This window comes from Anarhichas minor, unplaced genomic scaffold, assembly GCF_050575085.1.
Source record: "Anarhichas minor isolate MPS153535 unplaced genomic scaffold, ASM5057508v1 ptg000014l, whole genome shotgun sequence".
NCBI classification, from domain to species: domain Eukaryota; kingdom Metazoa; phylum Chordata; class Actinopteri; order Perciformes; family Anarhichadidae; genus Anarhichas; species Anarhichas minor.
Window position 1 is genome coordinate 15933163 of NW_027466460.1, and position 27673 is coordinate 15960835.

Sequence of the window (27673 nt, forward strand, 5' to 3'; positions counted from 1 at the left end):
AACTTGTATTGCTTAAACCTGCCTATACCAACCTAACCCTCTTCCCACGGAAAGGCTGGGAACCTGGCCTTGGTGGGTGCAGCGGCCAACAACATCTGCGAGGGGGAGGGTGAAGGGAGAGGAGACGAGATAACGCGCATATATACTCTGTTTTATTTTTTATTAGGGTTAGACCTCCGAACCATCCGTGGGGAAAGAGCTCTATCCATTCAGCTGAATTATGATTGAAGTGTCTGTTTATATCATTATGTCATTGTTTATATAAAGACTTTCATTAGTGCAACTTTAAGTTTTGTTGTCGACTTTGCAACTCCTACAGTGAGTATGTTGTGTGACTTGAAAGACATGATACGCACTCATGTTATAGTTCCTGTATTAAATATGCTATCAGAGAGCTAACAGCCTCTAAATGTGGTCGAATGAAACGCTGAACGATTAGAGGAAGTTCCACAGAGAGATCATGTTAATGTTCATACAGTCATTACTTTCATCCACATAAACACAACTTTACTGTCTTTAATGGAGCACGATTCTTCAGTTCATACAGTTTATGATGTTAAGGTACAAGTGTACAGAGATGCTGCTGCTGTTAAAAACAGCTCTGTGTTGGTCGTCCTGTAAACACTTCAATCTAAAGAAAGAAAAGTCAATGTTGCACCACATTTTATAACATCAGATGTGTTTATGAACTGAAAACACAGCTTCCTCTGTTGTCCTGAGGAGCACTAACGGCCTCACAATATAAATGTAGATGTACAGTACCTTGTACAGAGAGAAGGAAGACAACAAATCCAGCGGCTGCTGCTGTTGAACTCATAGCTGCTCCTCTCTGTTAAATCAGCAGGTAGATCAGGAACACTTTATGTCAGTAAGTCACCACAAACATTCTACTTTAAAAAGGAGGGTGTTGTCTTTGAAGTCAGCTTGTGTCTTCTGGTGTTGGTTCAACGCTGCTGTTTAAAACCGGCCTGGCTTCCTTCCTCTTCACATTATTAGTATGCATGAACAGACCAATGACTGAAAACCCTCAAGTTGAAATGAAGAAAACATTCTTGCTGTTGTTTTGCAAACGATACATGAACTTCTTGAAATTATGTTGTATAAAAATTACAGTTAGAGATATAAACATATACATATATACATATGTATACTGTATATACGTGTTTTTAATCCTCCTGTGTCTGTTGTGACCAGAGTTTGGCAAATTATTTTTGAACAATCAACAGATCCAGTAGCTGAACAAAACCTGTACGCATCATAAACGTTTGTTTGCCACAGAGTTCATTTTCTGTAATATTTCCAAAATCAAATGAGAGAATCCCATTGGCTGTTTGTTGAGGTTAACTTCCTGTTGGCCTAAAAACATATGTCATCATAACAAAAAGAGTGTGATTCTGTGTGTGTGAAGTCAGGATTTTCGAGACTAACTGAAATGTGGGTTTTATTTATTTATTCTTTTGTCCAAATATTTATACATTTCAAATACTATATGAAAATGACTCTTGACTTCAGGACCAGTGTGTAGGGTTTAGTGACATCTAGTGGTGAGGTTGCAGATTGCATCAAACTGAATACCCGTCCGTTGAAGAACTACGGTTACCTTCAGGTTACATAAAAATGAACAAAGACTCTCTGGAGTCAGTGTTTGGGCCGTAGAAACATGGCGGAGTCCGTGAAGAAGACCTGCTCCCTGTGTAGATATCAAGCGCTCCTTTTAAGCTTAATGAAAACACAGTAATTGCTAGTTTCAGGGGATTTTACACTAATGAAAAGATGGTTATGAATATTACATTTCAGTTAAAAGATCCCCCAAAATCCTACACACTGGACCTTTAAAGCAGTTCAACAGTGGTGTTCAAGAGATACAGTTTGTCACTGAGCTGGTTTTCCAATATGGTTCAACCAAACACATTCGTCCAAATAAACCCCTTCTGATGACAGATGACGTACTTCCCACAGATCAGGGATCTCCATGCAGACACCTGGAGTTCATCAGGGTTTTTAGGATCCAAATGGAGCTGAGAGACGCCTCACTTCCAATGAATTCAATTCCTTTGAGGACCTTCTTACATCAGAAGTTTTGCAGTATCATGTGACTTAGTCTTTTCTGAGCTTGAGCTCCGGGCGCCGTAATGTTCCTCATGGTGTCCGAGTCACAACCCCCGACGTCAGCGCTCACACACAAACCGTATCCGACTCTCTCCGTCTCACACGTTCAGCTGTCGGTGTTCTCGGGCCTCCCGTCCTCCCGTCCTCGTTCCTGCTTCCTTCTCCCATGAGCCCTGGTGCTGCTGGGGTTGGGAGGGGACACGGTTAAGGTTGCCACGGTTTCTTGTCTCGACCTTGTTGGTCTGCTACGTGTTTAAAGCGGCACTTGTCGCCGTAGAAACAGCCTGTGGTCTGCCAGTAGAAGCACTCGTCTCCGCTTATTGGTGCGCACCGTCTGGACCTGCGTGGACAGAACCAGAGGAGAGGACCCCGCGTCACATTCAGAAACAATGAACATCAATACATGATGCCAACAGTGCACTTCTGTGTTACACTGTGATTATAGTCTTTAAGTCACTGATTGGTGTCGATGGACGTTGCTCCAAGGAAGTGGGATTTTCTGAAATGTAGTTTGAGTCACTAAATGAGGTTTCAGTTTAATTTGACCTTAAATGTAAAGAACAGTTCACAGTGCAAATGCAAAAAAGAGAGAAACAATGCTTTTATTTATTCAAAATCAGCATCAACTATTTTATCTTTTATTTTAACAAAGAGTTTTAAAAGTTTCATGTTTCATGTTTAACTCCTAAAGCGTTGTTTTTTTTGGATGTCTATCTTGCGAGGATCATCAATGATCATAATCTTCCCAATACGTCACCTAAAATGTCTCACGACATGTCTAATCCTCACCTTAACCTTAACCAAAACTTAAAGGCGGGTTCACCCCAAAATCAAAATCACATAATGTTCCTCTAACCCGCAGTGCTGTTAGTCAATCCAGATTGTTTAGGTGTGAGATGCCGAGTGTTGGAGATTTCTGAAAAGAGACATTGCTGTTGAGTTTTTCCAAATGTCTCTCAACTGTTTTCACCGCTTTAAGCACCACAAGCTGAGTTCCATCAACAAGAGGCAACTCACACCAAAACCATCTAGAAAGATAAATAACGCAACAGGATATGATTTTGGGGGTGACCGGTCCCTTTAATACTAATCTCTGACGCCTAAAGCAACTCAAAGACGTGAAAGCTGGTGATAGAATCCTCGACTTTGTAAGGAACCAAAGTGTTCATCTGCAGAGGGAGGACATTTCTGAAACAAAGCACCACAAAGATCCAGGTTCAGAGTGAGATGCTCGGTACCCTGCGGCTGCTGAGCTCTGCTGTGGTCCTGCAGCGTTGATCCTTTGCATGGGGGACACGGTGCGCTGGGTCCAGCGCTCTGGGTACCTCATCACCAGCTTGCAGCTCCCCAGCTCCACGCCCTGGACAGGAGGACACGGCACCGTAAAGTACACCGAGACATCGACGAGGACAAACGTCACGTCGGGTTCGTTCACCTGCACCTCACTCACCTGCAGCTTCTCCAGGGCTTTGGCAGCAATGTTGGCATTCTTGAAGTTGACGAAGGCACAGAAACGCTCATGAAGAACCCGGACGCTCTCTATCTCACCGACCCTGTAATCATGGAAACACAGAGCCTCTAAAACTACAGCAAAGCAGTGAGGCACAGATCTGCAGGAAACGTCCTTCATGTCCAGTGTTCACAGCTAATAGAGTCATTATTATGAGTCCAGTAGTACACCAACCATTCTACTACTTATGGTAGAAATACCACTACTACTACAAGTACTACTTTAACTACCTCAGTGACTAAACTAAAGCCACTACTATTTACCAACATACCTCTGTAACTACTACAGATACTACTACTACTTGGAAATGTTAAATATTGACATTTTGGTGATAAATATAACTACTAAAGATTTCATGGTGGTTTTAGGTGATACCAGTTTTTCTCATTTCAGTGTAACACAATCGTGTTTCTTTATTATTGAAGTTGATCAACCTGTGATGCTTCATGCAGATGTCTTAAAGCAATTATCTCAAATATAAGTCACCATCGATCGCTGAATGAGGTAACACACTGATGAAAGTATTGCAATATTTAAATATCTGCAGTATTACGAACTGGGTGTCTGTTGGGACATTAAGTTACTGCTAATGCAAACTGAACATTTCCTGCTGCAGCTTCACATTAAAAGCATTTAACTGGCAAAACAGTTGACATTTATTGTGAAGGAGTCACAGGAAATGCAATGTGTTTATCGGTGAGCTCGACACTGACTGATATCTATTTTGGTCATAAAAGCAGATCACAGCTGCTCACAGAATGATGGAAAAAGGTCAATTATGTCCTCACTTCCTTATTAAAACAACCAGAGTTTGTTCAAAATAAACAGAGCGTACAGTTGGAGCTTTTTATCACCCTTCATAGAACAACTTCATGTGAAGTCCATCTCCTTATTGCAGTGGTCCTGGAACAACTAGATGGGCCTCAGCTGACGGCTTTATTCTGTTGTTCTTTACCCCTAAAGACTGAATTCATGACTCCAGGCTAAACATGCAACGTGTCCTCACACACGTTCAGTGTTTTTACATTTTAAAGACGTCCAAGACGTCTTTCTCTGTCACTTCCAATGTGATGTTCCCGACCCACAGAGAGCGACAGCTCCTGGAAGACAGAGAGAGGGAAGTCAGCAGGAGAGAACAAAGAAGTTCATATTTGCATTATATTATCATTTTTTTACTACACGCAGCGTACGTATGATAACATTTAAAAAGAACAACTATAAAAAGAAGAGAGGATTGATTTGCGTCATGTTTAGAATGATACTGTTAAACTACTGTCTATTACAGACACGTACCCACTCTGGTCCTTCAGTGCTGGAAGTAAAGAGGAGACAGGAAGTAGACATCATGGAAAGACAAAACAACAAAAACAGAGCATCAATGAGATGTATTTACAACGATGAACCACTGTGGTCTGCTGTAAAGTACACTAATGTGCTGACACAGCACTTACTTACTGTAACATCATATCAATAAACAATAAACTCCCACTGGACTCTACAGTTCATGCAGCATGTCTGCTTTAGTCCAGACTGCTGATACATCTTCATATCCAATATACTGAATATATTCTACTCTGTAAACTACATATTTCTCTGCCCCTTTCTTTGCAGCAGTGTGCTGTTCATAATAGATCGTTTATATCTTACTGTCCATGTATTTAATAATCTTTACACATAAGTGTTGCCGGTCTCTGCTGTTGATGTGTGACGTGACTGGAACAGAGAGCGGTGCTGCCCCCGTGTGGACACAAGCGGGGCTGCGGCTGAGCTCTTACTTTGGGCCTCTGGTGAGGTGACAACCGCCTGAACGGTGGTGAACTTCTCCAGCAGCGCTTCACTCTGCTCCTCCTCGAAGCCCAGCTCCTACAGGGAAAGTCAAGAGGTAAGAACGTTAAAGTCACCTCATGGAAACGTCTCTTTTCTTTTTCAAATGCACTCAAGAACGACACGTCATCGACATTTAGACGAGGACAACGCTCGGCTCTAACCGACCGCCTCAACCTGGTCATCACAGCTAGAAAACAATCTCAGCTCTTGTACGTCCAGACTGTTGGTCCCTCTTGACCTGTTAACAGCCAGCTAACCACACGTCTGTATTCACCACAGTTCATTTGGTTTGGATTTAACATGTTGATATCATGTTCTTAAATCAATTATAAACACAAATACAAAAGAAAGAAGCCGGAAGCTGGAACTGGACTGATTTCAGCTCCTGGTTTTATGTGCACGCTTCAGTTCACTTCAATTCATGAAGTTCTTGATGGACGCCTCGGTTCTCCTCACCGTGAGCTGCAGGACGCGGCAGGAGAGGAGTTTACTGGAGGCTTCCTTACAGAGCTGATCCAACTTCAACACCCGCTCCATGGCCGCCTCTGCTTCACTGAACCGCTGGAATGCGCACACGCGCACACACACACACACACACAGACACACACACACACACACACACACACACACACACACACACGCACACACACATCATTTTTTACACTACGCAGGTGTTTTAAAAAAATAAATATTGTAATAAGATACATTTTAAGTCCAAATGCTGAATCACAAACTGCAAAATCTAATGTTCTGTAGGAACGTATTTGTCTGCTGTGAGCTGACCTTTAACCCCATCAGAGCACACCCCTTACGGAAGTACCCCTTCGGCCAATCGGGAGCCAGCTGAATGGACCTCTGAGCGTCTGCGAGGGCGGACGAGTACTGCTCCAGACACCAATAACAGTAGGAGCGGTTTCCATAGAACCTGTGGGAGTCGCGTAGAGACACTGATGTCAAACCAAAGTGAACGTGAGGAGGAGGAGGAGGATGAAGGTGGGGTGCCATCAGGAGAGGACAGGGTCACTGTCGCTGAGCTGCACAGGTCAGAGGTCATATGTCACCTGTGGTCCTTGGGGTTGCAGTAGATGGCTTCTGTGAACATGTCCACCGCTTGGATGTACTGGCCTTGCTCGAACATCTGAATGCCCTGCACTGGAGAAAGCACACACACACACACACACACACACACACACACACACACACACACACACACACACACACAGACACACACACACACACACACACACACACACACACACACACACACACACACACAGACACACACACACACACATTTAAACAATGAGGACTTTTTACCGACAGTGTGTTCTGTGAATTATTCTTAGTAACCAGAGCTTTGTTCATGAAAAGGAACATCTTTCACAGCTTTGAGCGCAGAGGTATTATGGAATGTGAGAAAATATGTTTTTGTAATTTGGGTGAACCAGCATTTAAAACTTTGCATTAGCAGCAATGTCAGTAGACAATACCTGAAGTTATTCTGTGGTTTTATGTCTCAGTAAAGTTTTAACGACTAACTAACAACAGCTAACATCTATCCCTGATCTATTATTGAAACTTTGCCTCAACACAACATATTAAAGCTACTACGTGGAACTTTCATTTAGTGTTGATTCTGGCGACCCCTGTGGACAAAAGCGGTAGTGTTTCAGAGCACCAGGGTCCCTTTAGAAGTCCCTTTAGGTCTGACAGTCTCAGGTTAATTAACACTACTCATTCGTATTGGAGGATGAGATGAGAACTTAAAAAAGTCAGAATGAAATATGAAATTCACACAATATTTGGAATCTGATGGACTGAATTAACCTAAACAACGTAAATACGTGTTTATCTTCTTCATTAGTTATTAAAAGGGCACAACGTGTATCTAAAGGTCAGACATCGATTCACCTGTCAGAGACTCGCCCCTCCTCTTCATTTCTTCTGTGCTCTCCGTCTGCAATCACATCAGTTCTCTTAGTATATTGTGTCCAAACATAATGTGTTCGAAACCAATAATGTAGGTCTATTAAAAAAAGTATAAAATCAATGGTAAATTGGACAATAAAATAATGAATTAAGGTACAAAACATTCAATTAAATCTCCTCAAAGCGACCGGACTCCATTGACAGAAACAGTAAGTTTACCTCCATTATCATTGTGAAACGCACTTCATTCAAACTCATCATAACGGTGTGTGTGTGTGTGTGTGTGTGTGTGTGTGTGTGCGGTGTGTGTGTGTGCGGTGTGTGTGTGTGTGATGTGTGTGTGTGTGTGTGTGTGTGTGTGTGTGTGCGGTGTGTGTGTGTGCGGTGTGTGTGTGTGTGTGTGTGTGTGTGTGCGGTGTGTGTGTGTGCGGTGTGTGTGTGTGTGGTGTGTGTGTGTGTGTGTGTGTGTGTGTGTGTGCGGTGTGTGTGTGTGTGGTGTGTGTGTGTGTGTGTGTGTGTGTGTGTGTGTGTGTGTGTGTGCGGTGTGTGTGTGTGCGGTGTGTGTGTGTGTGTGTGTGTGTGTGTGTGTGTGTGCGGTGTGTGTGTGTGCGGTGTGTGTGTGTGCGGTGTGTGTGGTGTGTGTGTGTGCGGTGTGTGTGTGTGTGGTGTGTGTGTGTGTGTGAGTGTGTGTGTGTGCACCTGGCTGCTCCGGGCCTCGTTCTCCTCGTTCTCTCTGGAGATCTGTGTTGCTCTGTTCTTCAGGCCTTTGAGTTTGATGTGGCTGGCGGCGTTGGCCACAAATGCGCTGCTGACATCCCACTCTGGCTCCTGAAACACAGCAGAGTGACACACAAAATCATTAATTTAATCTGTAACATGGAGTGACAGGTCGTAGAGTCTAATCTCCTGATTGTTTGGATTAAGTCATAAAGTTATAACTTCACGTTGGATTTGGTTCCTCAGTAGAATCACATATTTTCAAATAGTCTTTGATTGACATGAACTTATTCTCCTGTAAAAGGTAGTTAATGGAAACAAGCACATTTCAGAAAAATAAAATGAGAATTTAGTGCAAACAGAAATAGAGAAATACCAGCAGACCCTCATATTCCCACCTGCTCAGACGCGTCCTCCATCCTCTCCTCTCTCTCCAGCTTCTTCCGTTCTTTCTGCCTCTGAAAGGAGACATGCACACGGTGGCAGTGGGATGGAACAGAGACAAGTACGGACACCGGCGGAGAAGCAGACGGGCGGTCGGGTGTGTCGCAAAAAAAGGTAAAATAAATACGAACAGCTTTGAAGAGGGTGTGGACGAATACATGGAAGCAGGGGATGTTAAGTAACAACTGTGGAGTGGGTGTGAAGACAAGGTGGGTCAACAGGTGAGACGATGGAAGGTGCAGTGGAGGAACATATGAGACATATTCATGTTAGTTAGTAGAGGAATCAGAAACACATGAGCTGCAACATCTTATATTTATTCTCACGTTTCCATTTTGTTACTTTGTGGATTTCTGTTTCATGATTTGGGGATAGTTTCATTATATTTCATTTCACTAAACTGTTGCACACATTGTAATTTGTTCTGTGTTATGTTTCTAACTTCAGACCTTTTTAAAAATATGAAAGACACAAAGAACTTCTAGATTAAGACGAGGATTTATCACCGATACTGTACTTCAGATTGAAATGAACCGTAGTTTAAAGTCTGTGTGATGCGACAACATGGAGCTAATTATATTGAGTGTTGAATTATATTATAAAATGCTGTCCAGTTATCTGCTATTCCTTTATTACATTTTTAATCTACAGTTTCCGGTAGCAGTCCGTTGGTTCTGGTTCTGTTCCTGTGATGTTCTAGTATCTTTGGTAGATGCAGCTCACGAGCCTTGAGGTGTATTGAATCGTATATATAATATATTGAATTCCTGTTACTCACTTTCCTTTTAGCTCTCCTCCTCTCGGCTCTCCTCCTTGTTCTCTCCTCATCCTCAAACCCAACCCAAAGATCATGAGATGCATGACGTCATGTACTGTGACACACAACGCTTAATTCTGCATCATGTGATGACGACACAGACAAATAAGTAAATGTTGTAATTCTGTAGTTTCGTCAGTAAAGAATCAATTGTGTCTGTGTTTAGTATTCCAAAATGAATTCAATAATAAAGGTATAAATTAATAATTATAAACGTTAACTTGCAATCTTGACGATCTTGCCTGAGGAGATGAGGCTCGAGGACTCAGTGATCTCTTTTAAATCACTTCTTAAAACTCAGTTTTACAGACTGGCTTCTATGTGACGTCGTCGCTTTTCTGTTTTATTTGTTGATTTTACTAAATTATTTTAATATATATATATAATTTATTGTATTTTGCTTTTGCTGCTTTGTCTGTCAAAAGCACTTTGTAAACTCTGTTTTCAAAGGTGCTCTAAAGTTATTATTATTATTATTATTATTATTATCTTGGATTATTTGTTGATACAGCAGCAGGCAGTCGAGTGAGTTGTAGTTCCACTGACTCACTCATGTTGAAACATCAGTTGAACCATGTTATCCCTCTAATCTCTCTAGTGTCCACCAGGGGGCGACTCCTCTGGTTGTATAGAAGTCTATGAGAAAGTGACTCTACTTCTCTCTTGATTTATTACCTCAGTAAACATTGTGAACAGGGTGAAAGATAGAAGGCAGCATCCTGAGAACTCCATCTGCTGAGACTCTCAACAGACCGCTATGACCTGCAAGGTGAGAGTCACATGACCGGTGGAGGCTTCAGTAGAGGCTAGTTTTGGGGTTTTCTCATGGTGTCTGATAACAGCTTTGCTGTCACTTAACATCGTGACATTCAGAGTCGATGGTTTCACACTTTTTTGAGATGTCAAACTTAAACTTTTGTTATGTTCAGGAGAGCTAAGGTCTCTTATAAGGGAGCTGGTTCCCCGTAGTTAAACTTTTACCACCTAGCATAAACATGTTGACAGCTGGAACAATTGACTGACTGAATATCTTTATTTAATCAAATATCAAGTTATTTAAACAATACAAATCAGTACTATCACATACATTTAACAAACTGTAGCCAGAGAATAAAAGTACAAAACCACACTGTAAAAAAACATTTAAAGGTGCTGAATTACAAACTCAGAACAAATGTATGATTGAAGGATCGCCTCCGCACGCCTCTCAATATGGCAACAAGGGTGCAACAGGTTCACACAACAACAACAGTGCTGACAGAGCTAACAATGTTAAGCTTGGAACGGTGTTATCAGCTGTAACCGCCGTTTGAGAGCAGTGCAGAGCGGTGCTGATTACTTAACCAGTGGGACGCGCTCAAATGCACTAAAATGCACTGAAGTTCACACCCTGCCGGCCCGGCTCGATATCAACACACAGAGAGAGAGAGTGACTTCATTCTCTGCTCAGGTTGACATTACTCCACTATATCTTCACATAGACAATAGTTGTTTGATGCTATATTAATGCTCTGAATGTCCAATTTTGCACCTTTAAGTTGAGAGACGAGTATTTAAACAAAACACTTACTTGTGATGCACCTGAAGTAAGAAAATGAGCGAAAGAATATTGGCAATATTTTAAACAAAAACATGTAATTCATCTAAAAAGAACAGCAGAGCAGAGAGTAGTAAAGACTGTTTACAGAGAAATGTACTTGATAAGATGCTTTTCTAGAACTGGCAGTAAGATATTACTCCTTAATAACATTTTTAAGCTAATTCTGTATTAGAAGGCTATTTATAAATCACAAGCTGACCACCCATTGGTTCACTGATACTAGTTCTCTGCTGGAAGTCTTAACGATGGTTAATACAGTAAGTCAAACCTAACATTCATCCATGTGTGTTTAATCTGCTTCAACACTGTAAAGTAACAGAGCACAGATCCGTGATGTGTTCATGCTCTTGGTTGTTGGCTGACTGTGCTGTACAGTGCAGATAAATCACCCACAGCTTCTTGACATCTTGATCTGTGAATGACAAACAGTAAAGCTCACAATATTAACTAAGAACAGGTTTAAACAGCAATAAAAGCAACGACCGCTGCAAACGTCGTGCAGCAGAGACAGATTGAACAGACTCACTCGTTGGCAGCACTGGCACTCTTAAAGTTGACCCTTGTGTACTCCACGTCCTCCTCTTCCTCCTTGCGTCTGTGGGGCCGAGCTGGCCTGATGTTGGAGTAGAGAAGATCTTCCTGGTTTCTAGAGAAGCTCACGCTGGCATAGCAAAGCTCTTCCTGCTGCTCCGCTGGTGAGCTCTGCACCAATAAACAAGAGTATTAAGCACCTATTAAGTACATTTGTTGTTGGCCTGTAATACAAATGACCAGATAGTAAAACATCTGCAGGGTTAAAGGTGTGGGGGGGGGGGGGGGCTTGTTCTGCAATTATTTCGTCAACATTCATTCAAAGTTCTCATGTTGTGGCATCAAACCTCAGATTCAAAGTCAAAAAGTGAAGCACAGGTCTTGAGTTCTCTTTTAGTCGTTGTAATACCTCCTGGTCACCAGCAGAGGTTCATGAAGTTTCCCTTCATCTACAAACTGTTAACATGTATCTGTGGATGGAGACCTGTAAATCCCCCAACAATGAAAGGGCCAAAGCCACACCACCTACAGTGTTGATAACAGTGTCTCTGTCTCAGCACCTCATAGCTTAAGACAGAGAAAGGCTGGATAAAGCCGGGGTGGACAAACGTCTTTGATTGTGGGTCGTATATAGAAAACCAGAAGGAGTCACAAGCCAAACAACAGTAAATGTGTCGTTTTCAACCAGTCACACTGCAAGAAAATCACTGATTCTAGACCAGAAAACAACATTTGTACAAATGTATGAAATGTGGGACTGATGTTTAGTTTTATAGTAACACACTTCCTCTTGACTTCAGTGAAAGAGTACTGACTTTACATCATTTTTGCCACTCGCTTGCTATCTTCCATCTTTTTAGTTCCACCATGTTTACCTGATAAACTGAAGTAAAGGTTTTCATAGTAATAAATGTAGAGCAGTTGTTCAAAATGGCAGCGACATCTAGTGTTTAAACTAAGAAGGGCAATGTACACACAGTGTCATTTATTACAAATATGCTCAAACCAAAGTCTAGTCTATTTCAAAAAAATCAAGATAACCAGGGTGTGACATGCACATATAGGTTCACCATTTTGGAAATGATGACAGTATCCAAATAGGGACATGAAGACTTGAAGAAGACATGATGACTATTCAAACGTGCTTTAAAGTGAAGTCTTAGAGACACCTGAGCTCTTCTTCCTCACCTGAGCGCTGTTGTCTGGTCCGTCTCCAGACTGGCTGGTTTGTGTCGAGGACCTCTTTCTTCTGGAGAGAACAATAAATGAACAAAGATATGAATCATCAAATAAAGTTAGTCAACAACTGAGCGATTGTAAGATGCATTACTGAATATAATCACAGTAAAGCTGAACTGCTCACCTAATCAATAGGAAGGCAGCGAGGATTATGATAGCCAGGAAAATAGCAGTGGTTGATCCAACAGCTACTGCTGTCAATGAAACTGGAGAAACTGATCAAACAGAACAATTAGAAACTGATCATTTTCAAGAAGATTATATTCAGACAGAAGCATTCTAAATAAAGACGTATAACCTCAACTTTTGCTTGTTTTTCTTGCCCCATAATATGAAATGTATCTCACAAGGTTACAAGGGTTTTATTTGTCACTGTACGACAGGGTTGCACATTGAAATTTAGATTGTAGTCCAAATTTGCTATATAGGAAAGAAAATATAAAAAATATATATTACATATGGAAGATGAATTCAGGAGTTAACAACAGGACAAAAACAAGACGTTTAACAAAGTGTAACAGAATCTCTAGAACCTCAGGATCTGCTCTATGCAGATGATAAACTTCTTTATCCATTTGTGACTTCCAGGGCGAGTGTGAAGCAGTTGAGTTGAACATCACATAGAAATAAAACACGAGTAGAACGGACATTCACATTCAAAACAACGTAGGTGGATGAGACCGGCGGCCATTTTGGAGTAACAACCTACCCCCCCAAAAAATACTATAATACTTAATGCTTCATCCACACACTCTTGTTACAGTGTAAGAAAGCACAATGCTATCAACGGATGAGTTACAACTTTGCTTTGGTTATTTTCTGTAACCAGTGTAGCATTAAAGCATGGTGGAATTAGCAAACAAGCTAGCTAACTAGCATACGGCTGACTAATTAGCAAGCTTGCTAATTCCACCATGCTTTAATGCTACACTGGTTACAGAAATGAGCTAAAAGAGGCGTTTGCTTAACTGGATTGTTAAGATAATGTCTAAGTGAATACCCTTCATGTATGATTTACCTGACACAGCAACCAGGTATGAGGAGGAGTTACTACGTCCTCTCATGTTCTGGGCTTCACAGTAATAATTCCCACTATGTTCAGCTCTGAAGTCAGTGATGATGAAGATCTGTCCTGATGCTTTTGGTGAGTCTTCATCCTCCTTGTACCAGGTGTAGTTAGCTGCTGGGTTAGCATCACTGCTACAGGTCAGAGTCACTGAACTGCCCTCCACTATCTCAGCAGAGGGACTCACTGACACAGAGGGAAGCTTTGGAGCATCTGGAAATGAATATAGATTATTATAAGTTGATCAATAGAATCTTTATTTAGACACCACAGGCTTAATAAAAGTTAACTTTTTAAAACTCAACAGTTTGTAGGTTTCTTGTTGAACATTTTAAGCCTAAACTCTACTTCATGTTTAGTGCTCCTTTTGATAAAGAGCAAACAATTTGACAGATTGATTGTGTCTGCTCCTTATTACCTGTATTTTACTCACATTTCACATGAACATTGATGTATTCAGACGTCCTCCATCCCAGCAGGTTCTCAGCTCTACAGTAATACTGTCCAGAGTCAGAGGACTGGATGGAGCTGAAGACGAGCTTAGAATTGTCACTGAGATGGTGTTGAATTCCAACCTTGTACCACTTGATGTAGTTAGCTGCTGGGTTAGCATCACTGCTACAGGTCAGAGTCACTGAACTGCCCTCCACTATCTCAGCAGAGGGACTCACTGACACAGAGGGAAGCTTTGGAGCATCTGGAGGAGAAAAGAATAAACATACTTAAAGGTTATAATGTTATCATAGAATATTTATTATTTTAATTAATATTTCAGTTTCTTTGTTTCAGACTATCTCTATTATGTATCACAGCAGCTGTCCAGAGTGCTGATCCTGGAGCTGTCTCAGGTGAGACTCCTGCTGGTGTAAACTGACAATAAGAAGCCTTTAATCATTTGTAATGTTCAACAACTCCACACATTCTTCTCTTTAGATGCTGCTTGTGTCGTTAGCTGAGTCTGTCCTCTCACTTCTAGCTGTTGTAGGGAGTTATTGATTGTTTCTTCACCCAGCTGGCTGATCACTTCTAGTTATGTTCTGTACATAATTCAGCTGAGTCAGCTAAACAGACTGTATGAAAATCATATTATTTTATCCAGTTTCTTCTACTAGTTCTAGTTTTTATTTTTGTTTCCTTTAATAACACCATTAATTCATAAATAAACAGCTGTGTCTACTTTAAGACTTAGAAGACTTCAGTGTGTTTACAGCTGTGATTATAATTGTATTCTTGTGTCAGTGTGTGTGTGACACTTCTACATGTAGACTGAGGGGCCAGGGATTGAACCACCGACCCTCTGGTTAGTGGACCACAGCTCTACCTCCTGAGGAATGTTGTGCTTCATACTTTTGGTTCCTCTAAAGTCACATACAGTGCCAGTCTGGTGCCGCCATATGAGATGTTGTTGAACCTCCACAGGCTGACACAGTGGAGTAAACTTACACACTGAAGGAGAACGCTGATCCTCATATCCTCTTACAGCACAGGAGTAGCTGTCTGATGAACCAAAGATGACGAAAAGAGAAGATCCTGTGTTGATGTAATGTCCATTCTTGTACCAGAAGTAGGAAGGATAATAAGGCAGAACACAACTGCTGAGACACTTCAGCTCCGACCAGGTAGAATCATATCTGCTCACCTCCACCTGGAGACCTGGATCTGTGAAGAAGGAACAGAAATGTTATTTTATTAAACTGTCAACATTCACACAAGACATTTATATCCTAGTTTTCTAGATGTTGAACATTTGTAGATGATTAACATGTGAATTAAAATATTACCTGTGAATGACAGAGTGACTCCAGGTGAACCAGTATATTTCTCATCTGGTTGGTTTGTCATGAACCTGAACTTGTACTCAGCTGAGTCGCTCTCTCTCAGGTCTGTGATTCTCAGAGTGCACTTCTTCTCATAACATCTGTACTGCACACGACCTGAATACTCAGAGTCTGTTCTCAGACTCACAGGTTCACCATCTTTCTCTTTAGTAAACCAGAATGTGTTGCTGATATCATGGTGCAGTATTCTAGATGGGTATGTGTAGCTGCAGTGTATTTCTAATGTTGATCCTTTTACAGCACAGACCTCAGTAGAAGTGTAAGTCACTCCCCAGCCATCCTGACTCTGTATCACTGAAACACAGAGCACATCAGGAACCACAGTCAGACTCAGAGCAACATCAGAGGACACACTCTCATTAGTAGTGAAGTAAAGAAAGAGTCAACGATGTACACATGATCTCTGCAGTTGGAAGGAACAGCAATGTATTGAACCTGTCAACTTAAACACAGTGAACAAGATCAAACAGCAGAAGTTTAAATATTAGAAGGGTGCAGTTCATGAGATAAAGAGTCTTCTTTGCTCTGTGGTTCTCTGTCTGTGGTCAGCTGCTGCAGAGTGAATGGAAACTGTAGAGAGATGCAGAACACTGAGGAGTGAGAGAATAGTGTGATGTAGACAACAGATCACTGACAGATAGCATCTTTTTAGCATTTGACTGGTGATGGCTTTCAAAAGTCAACACGAACATGTTGTGGAAATTTATCATATGGTTCTTTTAGTTATAACTTGTATTGCTTAAACCTGCCTATACCACCCTAACCCTCTTCCCACGGAAAGGCTGGGAACCTGGCCTTGGTGGGTGCAGCGGCCAACAACATCTGCGAGGGGGAGGGTGAAGGGAGAGGAGACGAGATAACGCGCATATATACTCTGTTTTATTTTTTATTAGGGTTAGACCTCCGAACCATCCGTGGGGAAAGAGCTCTATCCATTCAGCTGAATTATGATTGAAGTGTCTGTTCATTAAATATGTTTTTAATACTTCAAGAAGGTCCATCGTGATTATTTCTCACAGAGAGGTTAAAAAGATTTTTTTTCCACCACAGAACACAAGTGCTCTTATCAAAAATCTAAATTTGCAGCATCTGGCAGTGAATTCATTAATCGTAACACTTCCCTAATCCGCAAAAAGAAACAGACAAAAATAGTGAGAGAGTTCAGCTCCAGGCAGCAGAGCTCTCTGCTTGTTCTGTGTTTGCAGGTTGAACTCTTTAAGGTTCAAGTCTTTGTTGTTGTTGCACTAGAGTCTAATTGGTTGGAAGATCTGGGGGAATAGCCTGAACATCCTGCATGTTACACCTACATGGCTCCTCATTGACAGGTGTGTCTCTGCACGTATGTCCACACATTTGTTTTGTGTTTTATTTTTGTTTCAAACACAAAGTTTGTCAAAGCTACAATCATGGATGCATCAAAGAATGTGTCAATTGGGCACAGGCCCAGGGTCTGTAAGTGTCAGGGGAACCCTCTGGCCTTCACCTACAAAATGTCATTTGAAGAGACGTGAACCAAAAGAGACTCAAAATGCAAAGAAGGAAACACAAAACTACTTCAAAAAGGTGCAAAACATCCACAATGAGACACAAAATGACTTCAAAGAGATGCAGCACAACAAGCTGTAAAGACAACATGGACATATTGTCTTATTTTACAGTTGATTTGGTCCTTATTTGCAAAACCAGCAGATACAGAACAACACAAGCATTTATTTAGAGTTGTGTTTCTGGACATTTAATGAATGTAAGTCAATAATCACAGTCAACACAATAGTCTGCTATGAACATGGCTGATAAGAGCAGTGAGAATTAAATAAAACAGTTGAGTTGTGTGCCAAAGAGCTAAAACACACTAAAACACTGTAGAGCTGAGTTGAACTGCGGCTTTGTTACTACAGGAAACTCTTTTGTCATCATAAAGTCCTTTGACCCATTGTTTATATAAAGACTTTCATTAGTGCAACTTTAAGTTTTGTTGTCGACTTTGCAACTCCTACAGTGAGTATGTTGTGTGACTTGAAAGACATGATACGCACTCATGTTATAGTTCCTGTATTAAATATGCTATCAGAGAGCTAACAGCCTCTAAATGTGGTCGAATGAAACGCTGAACGATTAGAGGAAGTTCCACAGAGAGATCATGTTAATGTTCGTACAGTCATTACTTTCATCCACATAAACACAACTTTACTGTCTTTAATGGAGCACGATTCTTCAGTTTATACAGTTTATGATGTTAAGGTACAAGTGTACAGAGATGCTGCTGCTGTTAAAAACAGCTCTGTGTTGGTCGTCCTGTAAACACTTCAATCTAAAGAAAGAAAAGTCAATGTTGCACCACATTTTATAACATCAGATGTGTTTATGAACTGAAAACACAGCTTCCTCTGTTGTCCTGAGGAGCACTAACGGCCTCACAATATAAATGTAGATGTACAGTACCTTGTACAGAGAGAAGGAAGACAACAAATCCAGCGGCTGCTGCTGTTGAACTCATAGCTGCTCCTCTCTGTTAAATCAGCAGGTAGATCAGGAACACTTTATGTCAGTAAGTCACCACAAACATTCTACTTTAAAAAGGAGGGTGTTGTCTTTGAAGTCAGCTTGTGTCTTCTGGTGTTGGTTCAGTTATGTTAAACAGTTATCAAGCTGTTAAAACGCCTGCCTGGCTTCCTTCCTCTTTACGTTAAAATGTGCATCAACACATTGAGGCCTCTAAATACATAAGCGGCAATGAAGAAGTCAATCTTGCAGCCGTTTGTGCTGCAGTTGCGCAGCTGAAATGACGGGGAGTCATCTCGTCACCATCTCGTAGAGGAAAAGACAGGTGATCACTAAAGGCAGTAGGAGTCATGTTGTAGAGACCACAAAGGTCTTGAACTACAATCATATACATTATAGTGTAGCAAACGTCCACGGATATGTGATAATAACAATAAAGACACAATCTGAACTGATAAACGTTGTCCAGAGACTGCTCTCAGGAACTATAGGTCACTTAATGGATGAACTCTCATGTTACCAAGTGCCTGGACCGACTCGAGATAAGATTTGGGGTCAATCTTGACACTCAACCCGATTTATGAACTATAAGTCTTCGTTAAGGCTGAACCTACAAGGTTTTATGACCCAACATTTTTGACGAACGTCTACGTTCCTGAGGGACACAGGGACACATCCAATTGTAAAATAACGACTTAAGGAAACTGAGTCTGGATGCATATTAACATGTACCTGAATCCTAGTCTCAGTTTGGAGTCTTAGGGGGAGACGTTCTCCCCTCCCGATCTTACCCCCGGAGGGGGGGAGCGGGCAGTACATAAATCTCTTGAACTAAATTTAATGTAAAAATGTCAATTGACAGATTTAATTGATAGACAGTGATCAAAGGTGTGAGTCACTGATTCTACCTGGTTACATGCAATCCCATTCATTTATTTGTTGTTCATCGTTATTTCATTGCATCTTTCATCATTCCATTCCGTTCACGTTTTAGTTTTATCGGTTATTCTAACGATGGTATTATTGTTAGTAGTTTAGTGATGCAGTTAGTCTAATAAATACTTCACTTATAAAGAACTTGATCATTTGATTTGTGTGTGTATTAAATAATCGCTCCCTGTACACCTTGAGAAGAACTCCGTAGCAACCCTGAGATTGAGAATTAATTTATTAATATCACATTTAGAAGTTTTCCCTGTTTTTCCAAACTTTGGTGGCGTTTTAAATCTAATCTGAAGTTAAATTATCGAACTTATATTCATGATGTATCACGGAAGCTGAGTACCGTCATTCTCTTTATGCTGATTTTTGAGTTCACGATTCCTTTAATTGTGACGTCTTTAAGTCTGAGACGTCTTCACACGCAGGACAAGAGTCTAACTGTTGAGGAGAGACGACAAAATAAAACTCACCTCATTCACTCATTGGATCAAAAATGTACTCGAGAATGTTTAAGTGGAGACACTACAGGTGAATAGGGTCAAATAATTAACTCATAGATATCACCATCAAACTACACCAGTTTATTACTCACATTAAGACTATTATTGTTTGTATTTAAAGTTTTCTGAAATGTTATGTTTAAATATACAACTGTCATTATCTAGTGGTAACTTTTATTGTATTTAGGTATGTTTTTGCTTCAATAACTGAGTTGAACAGACTTTAATGGATTTATCTGCTCAGACAGACGTGATGACAATCAGTATTTCATAAAAGCCATTTATTATATTAAAGTTAAATCATGTACATGTATAATGCACCTGCACAGGTACATAAAGCATGCATTATGAATATTCTGCTACATGTCGCTGTTACCGAAAACTGACATGTCAAAGCAAGTTTATCTATAAAGCACATTTCAGCTACAAGGAAATTTAAAGCACTTTACATAAAACATCACAAAGTGCAAAGAAATGAATAATAAAAGAACATTTAAATACAATTAAAAAGAGCGATTCAAGAGCTAAGATAATAAAACAAAAACTATAGTTAGACTATATAACTATAAGTCCTCAGATAATAACTTAGTATATTGAAGGTCAATAGGTCCACTTCAGTGCACTTCTCTCTGTCTCCATCCAGGTGAGTCTCCCTCTGGTTTAACTGCATCTGAAGAAAACCACATGAACTTATTTCTCAGAAATGGAAGTAGGAAGTTATTCTGAGTTGTTTTTATTTTCCCGATGCAGCAGACTGAAACCTGTCTGACCTTCACACCCGGTCTTCCTGCTCCTCTGAGTCTTCTGTCTGTGCTGCAGTGTTTGAGATGTTCCCATACTCAGGATCAGAGTCCAACTGATGGAGAGAGACGACAAGATGAGAGTCAAAGGCCTCACAGATGGACTTCAGATACAACTGACTGTCGAGCTTTCAGCTGTATGAAACCTGAACGTCTGACAGCAGAAGAACATTTGTAGTAAACGTGGTTGTAAAATATTTGAGGGTAAATACACATAGGTGGTTCATAAAAATAAAGATTACTAATAAAGTTAGGTGTTAATTATCTTGATGACCTCATAATAAGAACAAACAATGACCCTTTGGTGAGTTCTGTCACTGAGGACAAATGTCTCTCTCACCTCCACAGTCTCTATGGGTTCATGTGGTTCAGTGGTGGAGCTCAGAGCTTTCTTCTTCCTGGATTGAATCCAACATCATACAAAGACCACAAATGAATGAATTAAACATTTAATGACAACTCCAAAACTATTAAAGGAAGTATTCAAAGTGAAAGATCAGTGAGGATTAGTTCTTGTAGTTTTACCTCTTCCACAGACAAAAGAGAAGCAGAGAAATCGGAATCACAACCACCAGAGTCAACCTGGTGTTACGTATGATCATTGCTGTTTTATCTAGAACTGGAGACAGACAGTTATTAGATAAACAACACTTTACCTTATTAGAACGGTTTGATTCATGAATAAACTTATCAGACGATGCTGTTTGTTAATCAGACGATTAGTGTCATGAAGAAACTCACCTGATACAACAGTCAGATGTAAGGTGGAGTTACTACGTCCTCTCATGTTCTGGGCTTCACAGTAATAACTCCCACTGTGTTCAGCTCTGAAGTCAGTGATGATGAAGATCTGTCCTGATGCTTTTGGTGAGTCTTCATCCTCCTTGTACCAGGTGTAGTTAGCTGCTGGGTTAGCATCACTGCTACAGGTCAGAGTCACTGAACTGCCCTCCACTATCTCAGCAGAGGGACTCACTGACACAGAGGGAAGCTTTGGAGCATCTGGAGGAGAAGAGAGAGACAACTTATGAATCTTTGTGTAGAGGCCAGTTATTGTACTGTGGTTACTATGTGAACGTAGAAATCTAAAGAAAGCTAAAGTAACCACTAATAGACCTGAACATGAAACACGTTTCCTCTTCGTGGTCCGTTTCTGTGGCCTCCCACATGCATCACAACAAAATGTAACTCAAAATTCCTCTCACATTGTGGGATGACGCCACATTATAAGATATTAGTGTTATTTTGACCGTCTCTTATGTTTTTCATGACCAATGATGGTATGAACCCGGTTGTAGAAGTTAAAAGTGTTGTGGAAATGTATCATATTGTTCTTTTAGTTATAACTTGTATCGCTTAAACCTGAACATATGCAGACAAGGCCAACCAGACTCATTTAAACCTAAATAATAAATGCTATCATATCGAAGGTATTTTCATGTCTGGCTTGCTGTCGTGTCATCCTGATCTCACCAATTAAACCCTCTTCCCACGAAAACAATACCAAGGCTCTGACCTCGGCCTTGTTGGATGCATCGGCAGGCAGAGGCGGACATCTGTGAAGGGGTTGGAGACGAGATAATGTGCATATATACTCTGTTAAACTATTCCTTGTTGTTAGACCTCCGAACCATCTGTGGGGAAAGAGCTCTATCCATTCAGCTGAATTATTGTTATTGTCTGTTCAAAAAATACAGTGTTTTTTTTATAATTTAAGAGTTTTCTCATATCGGTTACTTTTAGGGAGGATAAAAAGATTTTTTAAATAATTTTGAGCAGTTATGATGTGTCATATCTGTCATTCATAACAATAAATGGCTCATAATGTGTGTCATGTGACCCTGGTAAGGCCGATTTACTCGTGTGAGACATTTTTAGATGTGGGATAGTCCAACGAGAGCCATGCAGGGGTGTTTGATCGTATCCGGGTCTGTTTACTGACTAAAAATCGCAAAATGCTGGGCGAACCCCCCTCTCTACATGGATTGCTCCACCCCACAGAATCGTCTGCCATTTTGTCATTCATTCCGCCAGCGCATTGATCTCACTCACAGACATGCAGCACAACATGGCGGGCAGAGCTGTGCAGAAATCCGCTGGAATAAATCCGTTTTTAATCGCCAAAACCGTCAAAACGTAAGTTTTTTTACCCAATTGTTTTTTCTCGTGACCTGTGGCTGATGTTGGCATGCATACCCATAACTTTTGAACGGTTTGAAAGAGTAATTTGGACGCCGCTGTGCGTTTCCAGGTCGAATCGTGCCCCTCCTGCATGTGTTCATCCGCCATGTGCGATCCTGCTCCGTGATGAGAGATCCATACAGAGAGCATAGGTCGTCGATTTTTGGCCAAAATTGTGGCAAATCTTCTAGATATCTTCCAGATATGATATTAGTTCATGTATAACTGTGTTTGCAGTGTTTACAATGGCTGGTATGATGATGTTGCTCGGACTTTTCCCGTTAATTCGATATTTAATATGTCTGGAGCAATAATCATATTTCTTTATGAAAAATACTTTCTACGACACGCTGAATGCTGCACACTCTAAAACAGCCCCCCGTGGGGGGATCTCGAGTCCAACGGTTAATCTATTTCACTCACATTTCACATCAATAGAGATGAATTCAGATCTATTCGTCCCCAGCAGGTTCTCAGCTCTACAGTAATACTGTCCAGAGTCAGAGGACTGGATGGAGCTGAAGACAAGCTGAGGTTCTCCACTGAGAGGAGGAGGGTCTGGATTTACATCCTCCTTGTACCAGGTGTAGTTAGCTGCTGGGTTAGCATCACTGCTACAGGTCAGAGTCACTGAACTGCCCTCCACTATCTCAGCAGAGGGACTCACTGACACAGAGGGAAGCTTTGGAGCATCTGGAGGAGAAAAGAATAAACATACTTAAAGATTATAATGTGTTATCATAGAATATTTACCATTTTTATTAATATTTCAGTTTGTTTGTTTCAGACTATCTCTATTATGTATCACAGCAGCTGTCCAGAGTGCTGATCCTGGAGCTGTCTCAGGTGAGACTCCTGCTGGTGTAAACTGACAATAAGAAGCCTTTAATCATTTGTAATGTTCAACAACTCCACACATTCTTCTCTTTAGATGCTGCTTGTGTCGTTAGCTGAGTCTGTCCTCTCACTTCTAGCTGTTGTAGGGAGTTATTGATTGTTTCTTCACCCAGCTGGCTGATCACTTCTAGTTATGTTCTGTACATAATTCAGCTGAGTCAGCTAAACAGACTGTATGAAAATCATATTATTTTATCCAGTTTCTGTTATTGTAGCAGCACTCATGTTTTCAGATTTATTACCACAAACATGATGAATGACGAACAGTTTCCATTCTGTCTCAGTTAAACATGTTTAATTAACTCCAATAAAACACAAACAAAAGAAATCAAACAACAGACAGTTTATCTGATTATTATTTTTCTTATGTTTCTTCTACTAGTTCTAGTTTTTCTTTTTGTTTCTTTTAATAACACCATTAATTCATAAATAAACAGCTGTGTCTACTTTAAGACTTAGAAGACTTCAGTGTGTTGACAGCTGTGATTATAATTGTATTCTTGTGTCAGTGTGTGTGTGACACTTCTACATGTAGACTGAGGGGCCAGGGATTGAACCACCGACCCTCTGGTTAGTGGACCACAGCTCTACCTCCTGAGGAATGTTGTGCTTCATACTTTTGGTTCCTCTAAAGTCACATACAGTGCCAGTCTGGTGCCGCCATATGAGATGTTGTTGAACCTCCACAGGCTGACACAGTGGAGTAAACTTACACACTGAAGGAGAACGCTGATCCTCATATCCGCTTACAGCACAGGAGTAGCTGTCTGCATCACCATAGTCGACTGAATAAGAAGAATATGCTGTCTTCCTGATGATCTGTTCATTCTTGTACCAGAAGTAGGAATGATGTTCAGGCAGAACACAACTGCTGAGACACTTCAGCTTCGACCAGGTAGAATCTGGTCTGCTCACCTCCAGCTGGAGACCTGGAAGTGTGAAGAAGGATCAGAAATGTTATTTTATTAAACTGTCAACATTCACATGAGATATTTATATTCTAGTTTTCTAGATGTTGAACATTTGTAGATGATTAACATGTGAATTAAAATGTTACCTGTGACGGACAGAGTGACTCCAGGTGAACCAGTATATTTCTCATCTGGTTGGTTTGTTGTGAACCTGAACTTGTACTCAGCTGAGTCGCTCTCTCTCAGGTCTGTGATCATCAGAGTGCACTTCTTCTCATAACATCTGTACTCCACACGACCTGAATACTCAGAGTCTGTTCTCAGATTCACAGGTTCACCATCTTTCTCTTTAAACCAGAATGTGTTGCTGATATCACGGTGCTGTATTCTAGATGGGTATGTGTAGCTGCATTGTATTTCTACTGTTGATCCTTTTACAGCACAGACCTCAGTAGGAGTGTAAGTCACTCCCCAGTCATCCTGACTCTGTATCACTGAAACACAGAGCACATCAGGAACCACAGTCAGACTCAGAGCAACATCAGAGGACACACTCTCATTAGTAGTGAAGTAAAGAAAGAGTCAACGATGTACACATGATCTCTGCAGTTGGAAGGAACAGCAATGTATTGAACCTGTCAACTTAAACACAGTGAACAAGATCAAACAGCAGAAGTTTAAATATTAGAAGGGTGCAGTTCATGAGATAAAGAGTCTTCTTTGCTCTGTGGTTCTCTGTCTGTGGTCAGCTGCTGCAGAGTGAATGGAAACTGTAGAGAGATGCAGAACACTGAGGAGTGAGAGAATAGTGTGATGTAGATAACAGATCACTGACAGTCAGAAGTCGACACAAACACAAACTTCAGATGTGAATTAAATTTACAAAAATTGAATTTGTTTTTCTAAAACCACAAAATCTGACTTTACAGCATCTGTCAGTGAATCAATTATCTGTAACACAGATCAAAGCTACGATCATGGGAGCATCACTGAACGGACTCAAAGTGTCAGGGGCCCCTCTGGCCCTAACTTACAACATGTCACTCAAAGAGACACCAACCAGGAAGAGAATCACAATGAATAACAGACTCTAAATGTGGTCGAATGAAACGAAACGCTGAACGATTAGAGGAAGTAGATAATGTTAATGTTCATACAGTCATTACTTTCATCCACATAAACACAACTTTACTGTCTTTAATGGAGCACGATTCTTCAGTTTATACAGTTTATGATGTTAAGGTACAAGTGTACAGAGATGCTGCTGCTGTTAAAAACAGCTCTGTGTTGGTCGTCCTGTAAACACTTCAATCTAAAGAAAGAAAAGTCAATGTTGCACCACATTTTATAACATCAGATGTGTTTATGAACTGAAAACACAGCTTCCTCTGTTGTCCTGAGGAGCACTAACGGCCTCACAATATAAATGTAGATGTACAGTACCTTGTACAGAGAGAAGGAAGACAACAAATCCAGCGGCTGCTGCTGTTGAACTCATAGCTGCTCCTCTCTGTTAAATCAGCAGGTAGATCAGGAACACTTTATGTCAGTAAGTCACCACAAACATTTCTACTTTAAAAAGGAGGGTGTTGTCTTTGAAGTCAGCTCGTGTCTTCTGGTGTTGGTTCAACGCTGCTGTTTAACACTGACCTGGCTTCCTTCCTCTTTACATATGCATGAACAGACCAATGACTGAAAACCCTCAAGTTGAAATAAAGAAATCATTCTTGCTGTTGTTTTGCAAACGATGCATGAACTTCTTGAAATGATGTTGTATAAAAATTACAGTTAGAGATATAAACATATACATATATACACACGTGTTTTTAATCCTCCTGTGTCTGTTGTGACCAGAATTTGGCAAATTATTTTTGAACAAGCAACAGATCCAGTAGCTGAACAAAACCTGTACAAATGAGAGAATCCCATTGGCTGTTTGTTGAGGTTAACTTCCTGTTGGCCTAAAAACATATGTCATCATAACAAAAAGAGTGTGATTCTGTGTGTGTGAAGTCAGGATTTTCGAGACTAACTGAAATGTGGGTTTTATTTATTTATTCTTTTGTCCAAATATTTATACATTTCAAATACTATATGAAAATGACTCTTGACTTCAGGACCAGTGTGTAGGGTTTAGTGACATCTAGTGGTGAGGTTGCAGATTGCATCAAACTGAATACCCGTCCGTTGAAGAACTACGGTTACCTTCAGGTTACATAAAAATGAACAAAGACTCTCTGGAGTCAGTGTTTGGGCCGTAGAAACATGGCGGAGTCCGTGAAGAAGACCTGCTCCCTGTGTAGATATCAAGCGCTCCTTTTAAGCTTAATGAAAACACAGTAATTGCTAGTTTCAGGGGATTTTACACTAATGAAAAGATGGTTATGAATATTACATTTCAGTTAAAAGATCCCCCAAAATCCTACACACTGGACCTTTAAAGCAGTTCAACAGTGGTGTTCAAGAGATACAGTTTGTCACTGAGCTGGTTTTCCAATATGGTTCAACCAAACACATTCGTCCAAATAAACCCCTTCTGATGACAGATGACGTACTTCCCACAGATCAGGGATCTCCATGCAGACACCTGGAGTTCATCAGGGTTTTTAGGATCCAAATGGAGCTGAGAGACGCCTCACTTCCAATGAATTCAATTCCTTTGAGGACCTTCTTACATCAGAAGTTTCACAGTATCATGTGACTTAGTCTTTTCTGAGCTTGAGCTCCGGGCGCCGTAATGTTCCTCATGGTGTCCGAGTCACAACCCCCGACGTCAGCGCTCACACACAAACCGTATCCGACTCTCTCCGTCTCACACGTTCAGCTGTCGGTGTTCTCGGGCCTCCCGTCCTCCCGTCCTCGTTCCTGCTTCCTTCTCCCATGAGCCCTGGTGCTGCTGGGGTTGGGAGGGGACACGGTTAAGGTTGCCACGGTTTCTTGTCTCGACCTTGTTGGTCTGCTACGTGTTTAAAGCGGCACTTGTCGCCGTAGAAACAGCCTGTGGTCTGCCAGTAGAAGCACTCGTCTCTGCTTATTGGTGCGCACCGTCTGGACCTGCGTGGACAGAACCAGAGGAGAGGACCCCGCGTCACATTCAGAAACAATGAACATCAATACATGATGCCAACAGTGCACTTCTGTGTTACACTGTGATTATAGTCTTTAAGTCACTGATTGGTGTCGATGGACGTTGCTCCAAGGAAGTGGGATTTTCTGAAATGTAGTTTGAGTCACTAAATGAGGTTTCAGTTTAATTTGACCTTAAATGTAAAGAACAGTTCACAGTGCAAATGCAAAAAAGAGAGAAACAATG

General features: G+C 40.9%; 2 protein-coding genes across 2 annotated transcripts; both read right to left on the minus strand.

Moving 5' to 3' along the window:
* Window positions 1-1435: 1435 nt before the first annotated feature.
* LOC142950129 (uncharacterized) lies at window positions 1436-10214 on the minus strand. The gene is made up of 12 exons (XM_076092028.1): window positions 10116-10214; window positions 8491-8550; window positions 8075-8203; window positions 7358-7403; window positions 6508-6598; window positions 6230-6371; window positions 5903-6007; window positions 5367-5482; window positions 4645-4716; window positions 3560-3662; window positions 3348-3469; window positions 1436-2449 (listed from the first exon to the last, which is right to left on the minus strand). Exons 1-12 carry the CDS (start codon window positions 10212-10214, stop codon window positions 2314-2316), a joined length of 1221 nt encoding a protein of 406 aa, XP_075948143.1. The 3' UTR covers window positions 1436-2313.
* Window positions 10215-10367: 153 nt separating this feature from the next.
* LOC142950130 (uncharacterized) lies at window positions 10368-24618 on the minus strand. The gene is made up of 7 exons (XM_076092029.1): window positions 24507-24618; window positions 24163-24378; window positions 22976-23245; window positions 12848-12938; window positions 12673-12733; window positions 11480-11655; window positions 10368-11365 (listed from the first exon to the last, which is right to left on the minus strand). Exons 1-7 carry the CDS (start codon window positions 24616-24618, stop codon window positions 11293-11295), a joined length of 999 nt encoding a protein of 332 aa, XP_075948144.1. The 3' UTR covers window positions 10368-11292.
* Window positions 24619-27673: the final 3055 nt, after the last annotated feature.